At 39.4% G+C, this 15,399-nt stretch overlaps 2 protein-coding genes across 14 annotated transcripts in view; one reads left to right on the top strand and one right to left on the bottom strand.

Annotated features, from left to right (window-relative positions):
• The window catches only part of MRTFA (myocardin related transcription factor A), a 506,306-nt gene that overhangs the window by 266,420 nt on the left and 224,487 nt on the right, over positions 1 to 15,399 (bottom strand). The window lies entirely within an intron of this gene.
• TNRC6B (trinucleotide repeat containing adaptor 6B) overlaps positions 1 to 15,399 on the top strand; it is a 133,951-nt gene that overhangs the window by 41,391 nt on the left and 77,161 nt on the right. For 5 of the 13 annotated variants that reach the window (XM_069855325.1, XM_069855299.1, XM_069855308.1 and 2 more), the window contains one exon: positions 801 to 868. The exons of the other annotated variants lie outside the window; for them this stretch is intronic. In XM_069855325.1, the coding sequence (XP_069711426.1) occupies positions 801 to 868 (68 nt within the window). The remainder of the gene's footprint in view (positions 1 to 800; positions 869 to 15,399) is intronic. 13 annotated transcript variants of the gene reach the window in all.

Raw genomic sequence — 15,399 nt, 5'->3', positions numbered from 1 at the left:
CATGTGTTGGCTTTTGTGTAAAGAGAAGAGTGTTTTGCTACCTATGCAAGAAATTCTGGCTGAATTAAGTAACTAAATAAAGAGAGATTAATTAATGCTCAAATATAATTTAATTATTTTTTTTCTGGCCAAAGAAATTACTGAAAACGTATGCTAAAACTGTATTTTAAAAGCAAACAATTAAACAGAAAACTTCCTTAGTGCCCTTGGAATCTTTTTAACATGTGAGCCAAAGGAAATGCCTACCTTATGTTGTCATTGGAACAGCATCTATTTGAGGTTCCCTTAGGCCTCTTTTTTACCCTGCTAACTAAGCTCTGTGAATGCTGTGAAAGTCTCTTTTTATTACAAAAGTTATTTTTCACAAGAAGTACTCCTCTTCCACACCAGTTTGTGTCTGTGGTTAATAAGTTTCTTTGAAAATTTTCTCTGGAGCTGTTGATAGACGTATCTGTTTTAAATTCCTGCTCTATATATAAGGAAGAAGCGGTAGAAGCCATATTTACTCAGAATGATAGCAAAACTTAGAGTCTAGATACCCTGACTGATAGTCTTCTGCTATAGCCATTAAATCTTTTATTTTTCTCCTTGTAAGACTTTCTGAAAATTGTGCTGTAAAATGATGCCGTAGCAATGGGGTTGGATATTTGCGTACGTTGCTAAGAAACTACACGGTCTGTTCTGGACCAGCCACTGTGATGAAGTGGCTGTCTTTAAGTTGTGGCGTATAGAAAAGGGCCACTTTAGGTGATGTGCGTTTTGCTCCACCGATTTCTGACCTGCAATGCTTGCCTTTGCAGATGGAACATGAGGATTTTGTAATGGAGGGGCATGGCAAGACTCCACCTCCTGGTGAAGAAAACAAACAGTGAGTCACATGTTTATTTAAAAAGGGCCTTACCATAGTAAATGGTGTGAAGCACTCTTGTTTAAATGTGCTGGTAGCATTGGTTGTTCGGTTAGTGCTTGCCCTTTTGGTTCCTTAAATATCCACATCTAATAGTGGATGGTGGCTGAAAAAACATAAATCAGGATGTTGGCTTGCCTTAAATTTAAAAGCATAGAAATATGCATTGTGATTTCAGAAAGTACATCAGAAGTTGTTCTAAAAGGGATAATTGTTCTGGAATCGTGGCACTGAGGTATTGAGTTTGTACATGAAGCTTTTTTACACAGCTCTTTGCTGAAGTAATGCGAAATGTGATAGAATCGGGGCCTTCCTTTTGGTGTGCATATGGTAGATTTTTCCTTTGTGAAATCTGAGCCTTACTTTTTCAGAATGTGTTTTAATGAAAAGGACCAGAAGTTGTAAACAAAACGCTCTTCTAAGGATGAACAGTTTAAGATGCCCAGGACACAAAGCTTTAAGGAAGGAGGCTTGATCGGAGAAGAAAATGACAGATTTCCATTAGCAAAAGACTTATAGAAAATGGCTTTTTCATATGCCTTTAAACTGAAATTCAGTAATGGTTGTGTTTTTTTCTTGAGTTTTTGTTCAGAAGGAAAGAACAGAGCCTTGTCCCAGAAGAATTGCAGTGATGGTTGTCTTCCCTATTCTTTTCTTTACTTAACGTAATTTTGATATAACAATTTTTTTTCTTACCTGCCTTTTGGAGCAAGCGAGAAAATAGCCTTAGGGAAATCCACAACAGAGAAGTCTTTCATTCCTATACCTGATTGGATGTCTTCTCAAGAGAAGTTCCCACTGATCAGTAGTACACTTGCTGCAGAATTGCTGGGATTTGACTTGGGGTGAAGGTCTTTTACATGTGGTTGCAGCTGTAAGTCCACTGCCTTTGCGACAGTGAGAAGCCATTTATGTGGTAGCCAAGGCGAATTCGGGGAAGTTCTAGCGCTGAACATGCACATTCTTTCCATCGTGGAACTGAGCCAGACTTCTCAAAGTAATTGCTGCTATTTCTTTCTATTCAGGCTGCCCAACTTACTTGGTACCATGAGATACAAAGCTTGTTGAAGGAGAAACTTTCAGAAAGTTCCAGAAGAAAAATTGCAGAAATAAAAAGTATGAGTTAGATTTCTGCTCTTCTGAATTGTTTCTTTAGATATCTAGTAGCGTATGAAACCTATTATTGTACTGAACAATACGAGGGATGTTGTACTGGATTTATCATAGCCTTGTGATTGCTGCCTTATTTTAGGTGCAAGTGGAAGGTAGGATTACTTTACAGTTGACCTAATTTCCAGTTGGAGCTTTTCAAATGCCTTACAACATTCTTCTTCTACTCCAAAACTGCCATTATTAGAAAGAGAATATGAGATTTCTGCTAAGTGGGATTTTTTTTTTTTGTTTGACCAAGAAATTTGTGTTCAGGCAGCATCCAGGATCTTCTCATACAGATCCTGCCCTAAGAGGTATTGTTCCTAATAATGTTGTTAATATTTTGATACAAGTCTAAGGGTGCAGTTTTAGTAACGCAACTGAGATATGGAGGTACTTGATTTGTGTAACCATAGAATAACACCAGCGATATTTTATAGGGGGTATTGCTCTTACATTTAAATTGATCACTTGAATCTTTTTCTACTCACAGTCTCAAATTTTCAACTACCTAACAAAACTGTCTGCCTTGTGGTAGCTTACGCCTTGCTGTAAGTGACATTGGTCTGGCATCTGAGAAAAAGTAGTGATAATCAAAGGATCAGTAATTTATGTTGTTAAGTGACTCCAAAAAGTTGCCTTGATTTCAAACCTTTTGTTGTAATTTCTAAAGAAAAGAAAAAGATCTGAAATTGCCTCTTCGTATTATTGCTCACTTGTATTAAGGATTAGTTGGACATCCTGTAGTGAGTGGAGTGCAGGGCCACGGAGAGGTACTGGAACATCTGATGTAGGAATAGAAGCTGAGAGAGCTGAGACTGTTCAGCTTTGAGATCAGAAGACTTGGGGCAGGATCTTATCCATGTTTAGAGATACCTGATGAGGGGAGACTGAGCCAAGACTCTTCACAGTGGTGCCTGGTGAAGAGGCAAAAGGCAGTGGGCATACTCTGAAGTACAGGAAACTCCACTCAGACTTGAGGGAATTATTTTTTTTTTCCCTTTTTTTATTGTGAAATGGAATCAGACCTTTGGAACAGATTGCCCAGAAGGGTTGTGCCTTTTTCATCCTTTCATATATTCAAAACTCAGCTGGGCACAACCCTGAGCAACCTGCTGTAGTTAGCCCTGCTTTGAGAAAAGGGGTGGGCTTGACCTTCTCCGAAATCCCTTCCATCCGCAGTGATTCTGTAATTCTGTGTGCCTCTGTTTACCATTCTCCTCCTAGTTGGTTTGAAATAAATTTGGAGCTTGTTAGGGAAAAGTGAGATGTTAAGTTTGACTGTGGAGTTCACTACAGAAATAGCTGCACTAGCTGAAGGAGCTTCCTTCGCTTTCCAGCTGTTCATCACACTTCCCGGAGTTTACTGCCTCTACCCCTACGCAGAGGGAATTTTTATGTTGGTTTGAGTGCTTCTAATTTCCTTTTCTGAAAAGTTGGCTATGTTAATTTAATTGCCTTTCATAGGCAGCCTGATCTGGATGACTCTCTACTGAGGTGATGTTGAGGAAGTTCTCTGAAGGTTCGATTTCAGCAACTGACCTGTGAGGGAGCAAACTTGCGCCGGAGTGCTGGAGGAGTCTGCAAGTGTTAACCTCCTAGGCAGGCCCAGAAATTTGTTAATATTTAACTGTATTCCAAGGGAGTAAAAGTTTTGAGTGGGCAATGAAGGAACAGAAATAAAAAGATACTTCTGAGAGACTTACCATGGAAGCAGTAGTTCTTAGCTAAGCCCAGTCACACGTGAAATTTCCTTTGCTGAAGTGCAGCTTCATAATGGATTACAAGGAGCCAGCAGCCCTGGATGACTTCTGGTGCCTCATTTCTGAAGTATAACAGAGAATTTCAGCTTGGTTTGACTTGGGGATAAAAACTTGGCATTGCAAGAGTACTTTCTAATATTGAAAAAACAAAACCTACTTCAGTCTTGCAAACCATTCTTTGGCTGTATTGAACAGTTCTTTCAGGCATTGTTACAGTACTAAACTTGTAGCATTTTAAGATTTTTGATTGAACTGTAGACAGTACCTTAGAACTGCTATCTGCTGGTTCCTGTCAGCTTTATAGGGAAAAACTGTTAGAATATATGCAGGGTCTTACAAAGTCTTCAACTGATCATTTATGATTTGAATATAATTCATTTCAATTGAAGCTATTTATGAAGAAGCAAAGTTACCCATTCAAAATCCTTAGGACAAGTGAAATATGGAATGGACATACTCATCTGGAGTGCTGTGAAAGATTTGCGTTTTGTGCATGGTGCCTATGTCACTTAAGGAGTGCTTAAGGAGTAAATTTTATCTCCCCCCAGAATACTTACTTTTTACATGCCAATAGCTTCCTGCTGCCTTAGCAATTGTAGTAGGGTTTTTACTTTTTCATTGCTAGAGCAAAGATTACCAGGCAACTTTGATCGAGAGACATCTTTCCAAAAGAGTCAAACTTCCGTTCATAAGCAAAGAACAGATTCTCTTTGTACTTTTTTGTGGGTAGGAAAGAAAATTCTACTCAAGTCCTTAAATCAAGGTTGTGTTCCTAGTTTTAGCTGTATTAATTAGCAACTCTGGCTGTGCTAATAAATGATCCCCTGCTGTGACCACCAGAAATTTATGCACCTTGATCTATTAGTGAAAGGGATTGTTAATGAAAAACTATTCCTTTTTCTAAGGAAAATGTAAATTCTTTACTTTTCTGACGGGCACACACAGAGATCTCTTTGGTAGTAGCTCTTCAGACAAAAAGTGAGCTGAGTTCACGCTCACGTTTACTAGCAAGGTAAACCAAGCTGTTCTGCTCTCTGAAGTAACTCAGCTGGCTATGGCGCAGCTGCTCTTTTATAGGGAGAGGAAAGTCTTCAGCTGTCTTGGTAATTTGTATGTCTGGAAGTGATTCATATTGCAAGGAAGATGGCAAAACAAGATAATTTCCATAATTTACAAAGTGTCACTGGTTAAGCCTGCTAATGAAGAACCTTTTCCCTGGCTTGATAGTTTAATGTATAGATTCAGAGGCAAGAGTTCTTAATGAAACCCTCCAAAATTGCATTAGTGCCAAGAAGTGCAACCAGGAAGGGTTCCAACATTACTTTTTGAAATTTGATAATGTTCTTTTACCTTATTCTTTGACATTTCCACAGGCATAGTCAATGTCTTCCTGGATTTGTGTGATGCTGCAGTTAAAAGAAAGCAGTAGCTAAAATTATCTAAACTGAGAACAGGAATCATAGACTAACAAAATAATTCAAGTTGGAAAGGACTTCTGAAAGTCGTCTCATCCAATCCCATGCTCAGAGAAGGGTCAGATTTGAAGGTTACCTCTAATTTTTGTCAGGCTTCTCAGGATAATTCTAGAGCCTTTCTGGGCAATCTGTTGCAAATTTTGATCACCCTTACAATAGAGACTATTCCGCAGTATTCAGTAAGAATCTTCCTTGTTTCAATTTAAGTCCATTGCCTTTCATCTTCCAGTATGCATGTCTGAACGTCTGGCTGGTCTTCATCACAACTTACTTTTATATTTGCTTACATAGCAGAATTGTTTCCCCCCACCCTAGTTTACTTTTGCTGTTTTAAAACTAAGTGAAACAAGCTCTGTCAGCCTTTCCGTGTACTTCAAATTAAGGAGCAACTTAATAGGCCAGTCCTCCTTCGTTTTCAGCAGCCAACCTATATTGAGTGCACATCTAAATATCACTGCCACAGTGGCATAAAACAACCAGTCTTACTCTTTTATAATGTTGCTGAAAGCTATAAAAAGGCTACAGTGGTATGTCCTGACGATGTCTGCTTTGGTTGGTGAGAGTGCCAGACGTTGTCAGCAAGTGCTGCGCTGTTCTTTTGAAGGGTTTCTTTAATGTTAAAATCCCATGAAGCACCCTCACCATAGCTTCTGCGTCTGTAGCATAAAACACTGTTCTAACCAAATGTAAAGTGAACAGCTAGCTAGATGCCTGCATAACTGGGCTTTTGTTCGATGTTTTAAGGACATTCTATATTACAAAAGGTATCAAGATTGCACCTTTTTAATTTGCTGACAGCACCAACCTAAGCAGAAGGTTGGTTTTTTTCAGAAGATTTATGCTGGCATTTTCAAAGTAGCCCCCAAACCCTAATTCAGATTATCAACTCCGGTTTGAGGTACCTCAACTTAGTTGTCACCCCAAATTCTTTTGAAATTCATGGTGAGTTATGTCTTTCCTTGAAAACACCAACCATTGTGTTTAAAATTAAAGGCATAGCTGATTTTTTGTTGCTGGTTGTTCTCTGCGTGTGCAGATTAAGTAGCCTGTTAGCGGCGTGTCCCCAGACACTGAAGTCCTCTGTCCAACATGCTAACAAATCACCACAGAGATACAGTGTGTGCTGTGTCTTTAGTGGCCATACCAGATGCTTTTGTCACAGGTATTACAGTTCTGTTAGCGTGTCAGGATTCGCTTCAGTCAGTCCCAGTGATAATTCAGGCTAGCTCTGGTGTTGGCATCTGAGTAGGAGAGTTCTAACTTTGAAATTTTTTTTCCTTTTATGTCCTTTTGAGATTTAGAAGGATATTTAAGGGCATATGACCATTAGACAAAAGACTAAGATGAAAACTGGTGCCACTAATGTTTAAGTAATATTTTCATCAACTTTGTATTGTAGAAGTCTCTCTGCAGGGGAGTGAGTGAAAAAGTTTGCATTTGAAGGCAACTCTACCTGTGTATATAAGGGGGGCTGAGGTATAGAGAAAAGAATTGCCCTTTATCGTGCAATTGAGTGGGTAGAAATGGATAAGACAGCGGTGAATTCTGTATCCGTAGGCAGCTGTGATTTAGTCGTAAGACTGATAAATTAAAACTGTTTTGAAAGCTGGCTTGAACCCTTTACAATACAGTACTTCTGAACGATGTATGAAAAATACACAGGATTTATACTTAAAACTTAACCACTGCAAAGTGCCCGAAGTTCCATCAGTTGTCATCCATATTTTACCAGTTCAGTGTTACACTTAAATGTCTCAAAATTTTTGTGCTTAAAATTCAAGGTATACCCGTGGGAAAACACTAGTCTGTGTATTCTAGGGAAAAATAATTTAAAGTTAGGCATTCACTTCTGCAAGTTAGTCTTGAAAATACCTTAGAATTTCATTTTGTGGGTTTTAGGATTCTCCATTTCACTTCCTTAGTGATTTTATTTACTTTCCTTTCAAACCATAAATTAGTAGGCAGCAGATCATGTAGCACTGTGTGTTTTATTTTGTCATAAGCAGATACGGGCTTTCCATGTGCACCAGCTAAGCTACACCTTTAGTGTAGTGTTATTTTGCAAGTATTTTCTCAATATGTGGAAAACCAGAAACCAGATGAATGTTGAGGTTAAAAAAAAAAGCTATGGGAGATCTCACAGAAAAAAGTGAACTTTGGAAGTCAGGTTCTCACTTACTATCCCAATGTGTTTAACTTTCACTGCTGCTGAATATTGACAGAGTAAGAGGTTTGTGGACAGTGTACATTTTAAGTGTGAAGAATTTGGCGCTTCTTTTCCCTAGGATTTTATAGTGTTTTCTTCCAGATGTCTTGTGGTAAACACAGGCCAGTTTGTTTGGGTTCTGCCCCTCTGCTCTCACCACCCCCAAGATATGTATTTGTCCTGCGTAGGAAGCGTACAAAGCCTGCTTCTGAATTTGCAGTCTCATCTGATCAAGAGATTTCTTTACATTTGTTTGCCTTTCCAAAACATGTTTTCCATTCCAGCTTGCTTTATTTACAAATACAATATTGCAACATACTCAGAGTAGACAGCGTCACATTATCCTCCTCAATACCATTGGATCCTGTGGTCATTACAGGTAGCAGTAATTCCAATTGCTAGCAAAAAGGAGGGTATTCTGATTTACCGCTGTCTTAAAGAGCTTACTTGGAAGGGGAGATCATCTGCATACCGACCAAATTCCTAAAATCCTAGAGCCTCTTTATTTCAGACGCCACCACCTCCTCCACCCTGTGTCCTCTAGTCCCTTTCCAGGAAGCAAACTGTCTACTGGGCACTCTATTGACATCTCAAGTTCATTGTCCAAGAATTCTTTTTTTCTTTAGGTCTGGTTGATTAGTGGCTATTTCCTCTCCCAAGCTGCTGTTTCCTCAGGAGCTGCCTGGGGTGACTGCTCTCTGGTGTATCATTGATATGGATGGCTGGACACTGCTGTTTAGATGGCAGCTGTTGGATGATATCTTGCATGGGAATGAGAGAACAGATTTAGAGCAGCAAGAAAAATCATTGGAGGGCCTTAAATAATTTCGAGCCTTGTCTAAATTGATGTTTTGTCTATATTCTTAACGTAAAAATACGTTTTAATTCAGGCAGTTTTCTGTGGTATCTACACCAGGGTAGTGCCACACATTTTGATTTGCTAAGTATTCACTTTTTGGACTGTTAGTGCAAGTCGGTGGCATCATAAATGTATATCAGTTAGTGTCCTGAAACTTACTTCTTTTCCCTCTTGCATCCATTTTAAATTGCTCAGTGCTTTTTTCCCTGCTTCATTCTCTCCAAAGAGTAAATACTTTTGGTGAAGTCTTTGCTATTTTTTGTGTGTACATCAGATGAATGGTCGAATCTTCCTTTCAAGGAGATAACGAGAGGAAGGAAAAAAGTCTAATGGTTGTATGTTACATTAGAGTTTGTGCTCTCTTATTATTTCCAGTGTTCAGAAAATAGAAATCCACTATGGCTTAAAGATACTAGAGTTTAAGACCATTTACCTTTTTTATCCTTTAGGGCCTAAAAGGTAAATGGTTTTAAAATCTTGGTTCTATACTATCTGGACCCTTTAGGGAGTGACCATTACTGGTTAAAGAAGGGGAGGGAAGGAAAAAAAGCACACTCTTTATTCCATGTAGGAGATATGACTGACTTTGTATGACTAAAAATACCGTTCTCTGTGGTCAACATGGTATGAATTAAAAACTTGTTTACAGAGACATTTTGGAGCTCTAATGCTGCATTGCTTTTCTGGCATGCTGTGATCTGGAGAGCTGCTATGATTTTTTTTTTTTTTATTCCAGCCTAGATAGATGGAATTTGGTGAACGCTTTTGCCCTTCACCAAAGTTGATCATTTGGGGGGGTCGTATTGTTTTTAGGTTAGTTGCATGCATTTGAATATTTGTGACAGCTACAGCTTGTAGATTTTTCTGCATGGATAGCTAGCTGTTCCTTTGCTGACATTTCAAACTGAAGGGCTGTACATGAAGGCAAATTACTTACGGAAGATGTTCAAGTCGCTTGGAAAGATCAGTTTACAGATTTTTGCAGCAATAAATAGTGCTTTTGTTAGAAAAATGAGTCAAATTAAGGAAATCTTCTCTCTCAGTAATCCATTGAATGTGTGTTTCTTTTGTATTCTGCTTTTACTTTGAGGTTTGGGTTTTTTTATTATTTATTCGACTTAGCATATTATGGTTCCTTTAATGAGAACAAAGGAAAATGAGTTTGTGCCAGCTCCAACCAAGATGCCAGAAATTCCTTTGCTCAGAGGTTTTCCGGGCCAGTGATTGAACTCCCCATACTAAAAGTAAAGGCAAGTTAGAACAATTTATCGAGAGGTACGGGTCTATCTCGCTATAAAGAAATTTTAAAATATTTCCCTTTATTTAAGTGCAGTATATTGAGGGGAGGGGGGCGGGAGGCAGGAAATTGGACTAGAATAAGGCTCTTTTGGTCCATACGTCTTACTTGTCCTCCCAGAACTACATGTAAGAAATCTCCTTTGCATGAGCAGACTAAACCAAAGTGAGTAGAATATACTGAACTTAAGTAGAAGCATCTGTAAAGGCTTGATATAAAGAAGGGATCCTGTTGTGGTAGAGTGTTTAAGAGTGTTTATAGACATGAAAGAAATTTTTCATTAAATAGTCCAACTTGATCAGATGAAAACACTTGCTACTATTTGTTTCATATGTTTAAAGCTTCTAGCCTTAAACAGGGTGGAGGAATGATTTAGCCAATGATATTATTACTCCTATTGAAATGCATAGTAACAGCTACTGTTGATGGAAGGTCAGTTGAATCAGTCATCTAACTGGCATGGTAATTCACATGCTGTAGATAACAATTAGAAAGCAACCACTTGCTGTATGTATGGGTGAAGTGATATCCTATACCGTTTCCCTAAACACATATTTATTTGAAAGAAGCATTATCTTTTCACTGGCATAGATAGAAATGCATAAAACAGATAAACATTTCCCTATTTCATTGCTATTTCTGCAGTTTATAGGATTTTAGAAACCAAAGAGGGAGACCTGTTAGGTCTCCAAAATCAAGAAGCTTCTGAGGTGGTAGTAAGGAGCAGGTTAACCAAATTCTAAGAATACTAATTTGCACAAGTTCCCTTGCATGTTTAGTTACCGGAAGGTAGCCATTTAATTTCCAAGGATATGAATATAAAGATTCATGCAGGAGTTAGAGGAGGACTCAGTTGAATGGGAGATGATGTTCTGGGTCTCGTCTTTCATTTCCTAGAGTAGTTAAGTCTCATGCAATTGCTCTCCGTGTCTGTCTTTCCCAAGTAAGTTCGGAGTCTCTTGTCCAGTTTTGGTCAAGTGAGGCAGAGAAGTAAGAAATTACAATATAGTCATAATTACCATTATGTTAAACTTCAGTAACTGCCTCAGGGCAGAGGAGACACCAAAATTAATTTCCCACACTAGAAGAAGGGCTTCAGGACAAAACAGAATATTATCTTTTCTGGTTATGTCTGTTAATAACTAACCATCTTGATTATTTTGGGATTAGCTGCAGTATATGTTATTTTTTGCCCAGGTACTGAATGAGGTGAAAAGAAGTTACGGGAAGAGTTCTGCGTAGGACAAAATATATTGGTAGAGCCTTGGCATCAAAGGAGAACTGGCTGTGCAGGAAGCTGGGATTAGTGCAGTGAAGTAGAGGATGGGTGGTTTGTGGAGAAGATTCATAGGAAATGAGCTTTCAGTTCCATTGTTCATGGAACAGCTGTGTTAAAAAGCAGATGGAAAGCTCCATCTTCAGTTTGGAAAGGGCATTTGAGGAGATTGAAGAAGTGGAGGCATAGTGATGGATTATTTACAGGCTGAACAGCTCAGGAAAGTATTGTGGCAGATAGAAGAAGAATTAGGTGAAAAAGTGAGTATTTGCAGTTTGGTGAATGAAGTTCTCCCTCCAACTGATTGTCTGTGAGCACTTCAATAATGTATAGGGTCAGAACTTTGACTTGGCCTTGAAGTCGTGTAGTTCCTAACCTTGTGATGCCATTAAGTTTCTAGGCCTTGTATTCTCACTTTTGTCCCCGGAAATAAGATCTGAACAGTATAGCTCCAAAGCACAGTTACAATTTCAGTTTTGCATAATAATGATGGTATGCTCCATTCCTAATGTGCTGATAGTGCCTTTGTGTAAGGGATGCAAAAGCTGTTGTAACCTTTTCAGAAACTGAGCAAACTTTTCCTTTAATGCTTTTTCCTCTTGGTATTTTTCTCTGAAGAAAGAATTTCGTTAGTTTTGGTTACTATAGGAATGATAGGAATGGTTGGACTCGATGATCCAGTGGGTCTCTTCCAACCTGTTTTTTCTATAATTCTGTGATTCTATAGCTGAAGACGCCTACCAGCTGTTTTCACAATTCTGGCTTTCCTTAGGAATGAGTATTTTCTTCCTGAAGAATGCTTGAACATTTTAAAGGTTTGTGCTCCTGAAGAAGGAGACGTCGCTTCTCTTGTGCAGTGGCTTCTGTGCAATTGGTGTGAAGACTTTAAAAAAAATTATGTGTCAGTACAGCCAGATTTAGCTGTCGTCTTCACTTTGAAAAGTGTTGGGCATTCAGCATCTCTATCTGTTCGGAGAAAATAATTCAAAAGTGATCTAAACTGTCCCTTACCGAGGACTGAGGTGCCTATGTCAAGTTCTTAGTTGTTACCAAGTATAGGAAATGAGACGTTATAACTCCTGGTTTTAACCTTTGTGTTTTCAGTTGTTCGCCTGGAAAAAATCATGGGGCAGTTGTTACAGCACAAAAAGAATAGTTAAAAGCCTTACTTCTGTTCCTTAAATCAGGGTGTTCTCTGCTTGTTTTTTATTACTAGAAATTGTACAACAGTGTGACCTAGTCCTCACATACATGTCCCTACCCTAAGGGTTATGCTTTAACTTCATCTCAGGAAGGACAAAGGGACCTTTCTAAACCCTGTTAACTTGAAGAAGTGTGCTTGCTAGGATTGTAATCCAGGTTGGTTGTTCCACTGGTGAGTTGTTAGGGAGCTGAGGAGGAATTGGCCTTAGATTGTCTTTTATCTGTTACTGCACCCTCATCTGGGGTCGGGTGAGGGACATCTAGGGACATAAAACTGGTAAGAGCTGCAATAGGATAGAGGGAATATAGGGTTCAGTTCACTTTGGTAAAAAAATCTGTCTTTTTGTCTCTCATACTTCAGGGAGTGAATTCTTCACCAGCAGGAGGACAGTTGGTGAGAAAGCATTCATGCTATGAGAAACGTCTTAATATTTGAGGTTTCTGCTGGGGAGTTGTGGCAGGAGGGCTTTTTTTCACTTTCATAGTATCAGCTATGAAGAACTTTCTAGGGGAAAATACAAGTCTTAAATTTATTGCCACGTTTATATGGGCAATTCAGAAAGGTCAGTGGATGGAGTCCAGTGTTGTAGGATGGCGAGGGCACAGCCTTCAAAATAGGTAAGATATGGCATCAAACTGTAGGACTTTGAGCCCAAACAAAATGCCAGCGCAGAGACGGGGTCTTTTGCATAGGGACTAGATGAACTTGAATCCTTTTACAATTGAGTAAAGACCTACAGGTCAGACAGACCAGGTCTCCTTTTTGAGATAGCAGCTGGAGGGCACAGTTGATGCCTCAGTTCTCCCAGTGGACACTGGAGTATGCCTGTGTACACAGTGTTGAAGCCTGATTTATTGACTCTCATCAAAAGGTCATCAGAAAGAATGAGCTGTTAGTAAAACCACAATGCAGCTTAATGTGAATTAAAAAACCACTCCTCTCCCGTCTCATTTAGATACTGGTTGCAGAGAACCCATGACTGTAAGCATCGCTCTAAATATGTGCGTGCCTATGTGTCTGCTCATACTGGATACTACCCTCACAGGAGCACTGTGGAGCTTCGTTACAGTTTTTAAAGTGCTTTATGATCCTCAGATGGAAGGTGCTTAGAAATGAAGTGTTTGTAATCAGATAAGTTAGTAGCACATAACAAGGATATAACCTATTAACACTGGCTATTAGCGGCACTGTTAGCATCAGAAAGTTTAATGGTTAGGATTTAAAGTGCAATTGCCCTCTCAAAAGGGATATACAGACTTTGTATGTGCTGTGTATTTTTATGCTCCACTCCATTGTTTTCTGAACTACAGGGATGATGCTGCTTCCACAGTTTTGGTTTGGAAAATGCTGCATTAAAAAAAAAACGCACAACAAAAAACAAACACCAGACCAAACCAAAAAACCCAAAACAAAACAAACAAAAAAAACCTTTTTGTGACATGTCTTAACGAATGTGCCAACAGGAACAGAAAAAGAATGAGGTATGTTTCAGTTGTTAGCTTAATTGAAAAAATTCAGCTAAGGCTTTTATTTTAATATTAAAATAATAATTTTGAAGTAGCTTTCAAATAACATTTTAAGGAGACAAAATATCTTCACCTTGTCAAGTGGAGTCCATGGTTCTTCATGGAAGACAAACCAGTCAAGGTAAAACCTAGTTCCATAGCCTAAACATTTTTAACAGAACACTAAATAACCCAGGATGTTTTATCCATGCTGCAGTTAAGTATTGCATATGCTGGCCTCTCTAAATATTTTTGCTTCACTGCTTATTAGCTTGTCCCCAGAAAAGTTTTCTGATTTAAAAATATTGACAATAGAACATAGACAAGGTGAACTTCTACAGCAGTGATTTACACTTGATGCACAGCACCTCACTTGAGTGCTGGTTACTTAAGCTCATCGCAGTATTACCAACTCCTTGAAGTAAAAGCTTCCAGGATTTCAGAATGGAGAGCTGGCAAGCCCTGCTGAAGTTAAGAGGATTTATAAGTCTGAGCAAAACAATTTGGCTTTTGAGAGGAAGTAAAGTGATCTATAGGTTAGCGCATACTGTCAAACTCGGTGTGAGCATGTATGGAACATGCAGTGGCAACACTGAATGTGATTTTTCAGAAGGAAGGGAACTGTTTCATCAACATGGGTGTGTGTTTGCTTCTATGAAACTTTGTGTAAATCAGATGCCTAGCAGTTGGTTTGGGTTTTGTCTTTAGATGTTCAGAGCAATTGTGGCGTTCTCTTCGGATCTTGCCACAAATTAGGAACATGTTCCCTGAGATTCCACCGCATTTCTTAAATTGCTGTGTTTGGATTAGCGCTGCCAAAAATTGCTGCAACATCCAGCTGGCCAGTCTGCTCTGGCTTAGACAGAGCGACCTGAATAGCTCGCATCTTGCTGCTTTTATTTAATTAATTACCTGTAAATTCCGCTGGCATTAGCTATTTCCAGAGCTTCCTGGGCCTGCAGAGACAAAGGTTGGAGAGGATAGGGTGCAGGCTGTCATCCTGTCAAAAATCCCCACTTGAGTTTCTGTACCTCATCCTGAGAGTGGCAGGAGCACAGTGTGTCAAAACTGGAGCCCTGTTAGCCGTTTGTGGCCTCCTGATGATTGTTTGAAGCATCAGGTTTAGCCAGTGGCTTATGTAGTGCAGTCATAGGCATGAATGATTTTTATTCTTATTCATGAGATCTGCAGCTTCTGCCCCCGAGATCCATTCCTGTGGAGTGCCCCCATGGCTTTTCAAGTTAGGTTCGTTCTGTGGTGGTTTTTCACTACTAGGGTTGTCTTTTTTACTCTCTGCAGAGTGATAATGCAAAACTGTACAGAATGAAACACTTGTGTATTTGAAGGGTTTGATCCCAAGGGAGCTCGGTGAGCGCCTGGAGCTGCTGTCGGTTATCTTGCCGGGCATGGTTTTGTTACATGATCAGTTCCAGCATTTGTTACCTGGCTGGGCTGACACAGGAGCAAGTCTCCTCGCAGCAGAATCGTACTCATGTTACCATACCCTGTTTCTGAACCATCTTCTGTGCTGGTTCTGCGTGTCCCAAGTAATGTCTGGAGGTTTTTTTTATGTTGCAATCTGCTGGTATTCTCTCTTTGAACTGCTGGAGCATCTGTCTGTGCAAATTGTGGGAACAGACTATGGAGTATCTAAAGCCGAACTTGCAGCCTCAGACTTGGAGCAGTCCAGGCGGTAGGAGAGGCTGAGTTTGCTGTTCTGTCCTGAACCTGGATCTCGTGTGCACGTCATGTAGA

Source organism: Phaenicophaeus curvirostris, chromosome 1, assembly GCF_032191515.1.
Source record: "Phaenicophaeus curvirostris isolate KB17595 chromosome 1, BPBGC_Pcur_1.0, whole genome shotgun sequence".
In the NCBI taxonomy this organism is placed as follows: domain Eukaryota; kingdom Metazoa; phylum Chordata; class Aves; order Cuculiformes; family Cuculidae; genus Phaenicophaeus; species Phaenicophaeus curvirostris.
The sequence above is the reverse complement of the archived record's forward strand: the minus strand, read 5'-3'. Positions and strand labels throughout refer to the sequence as shown.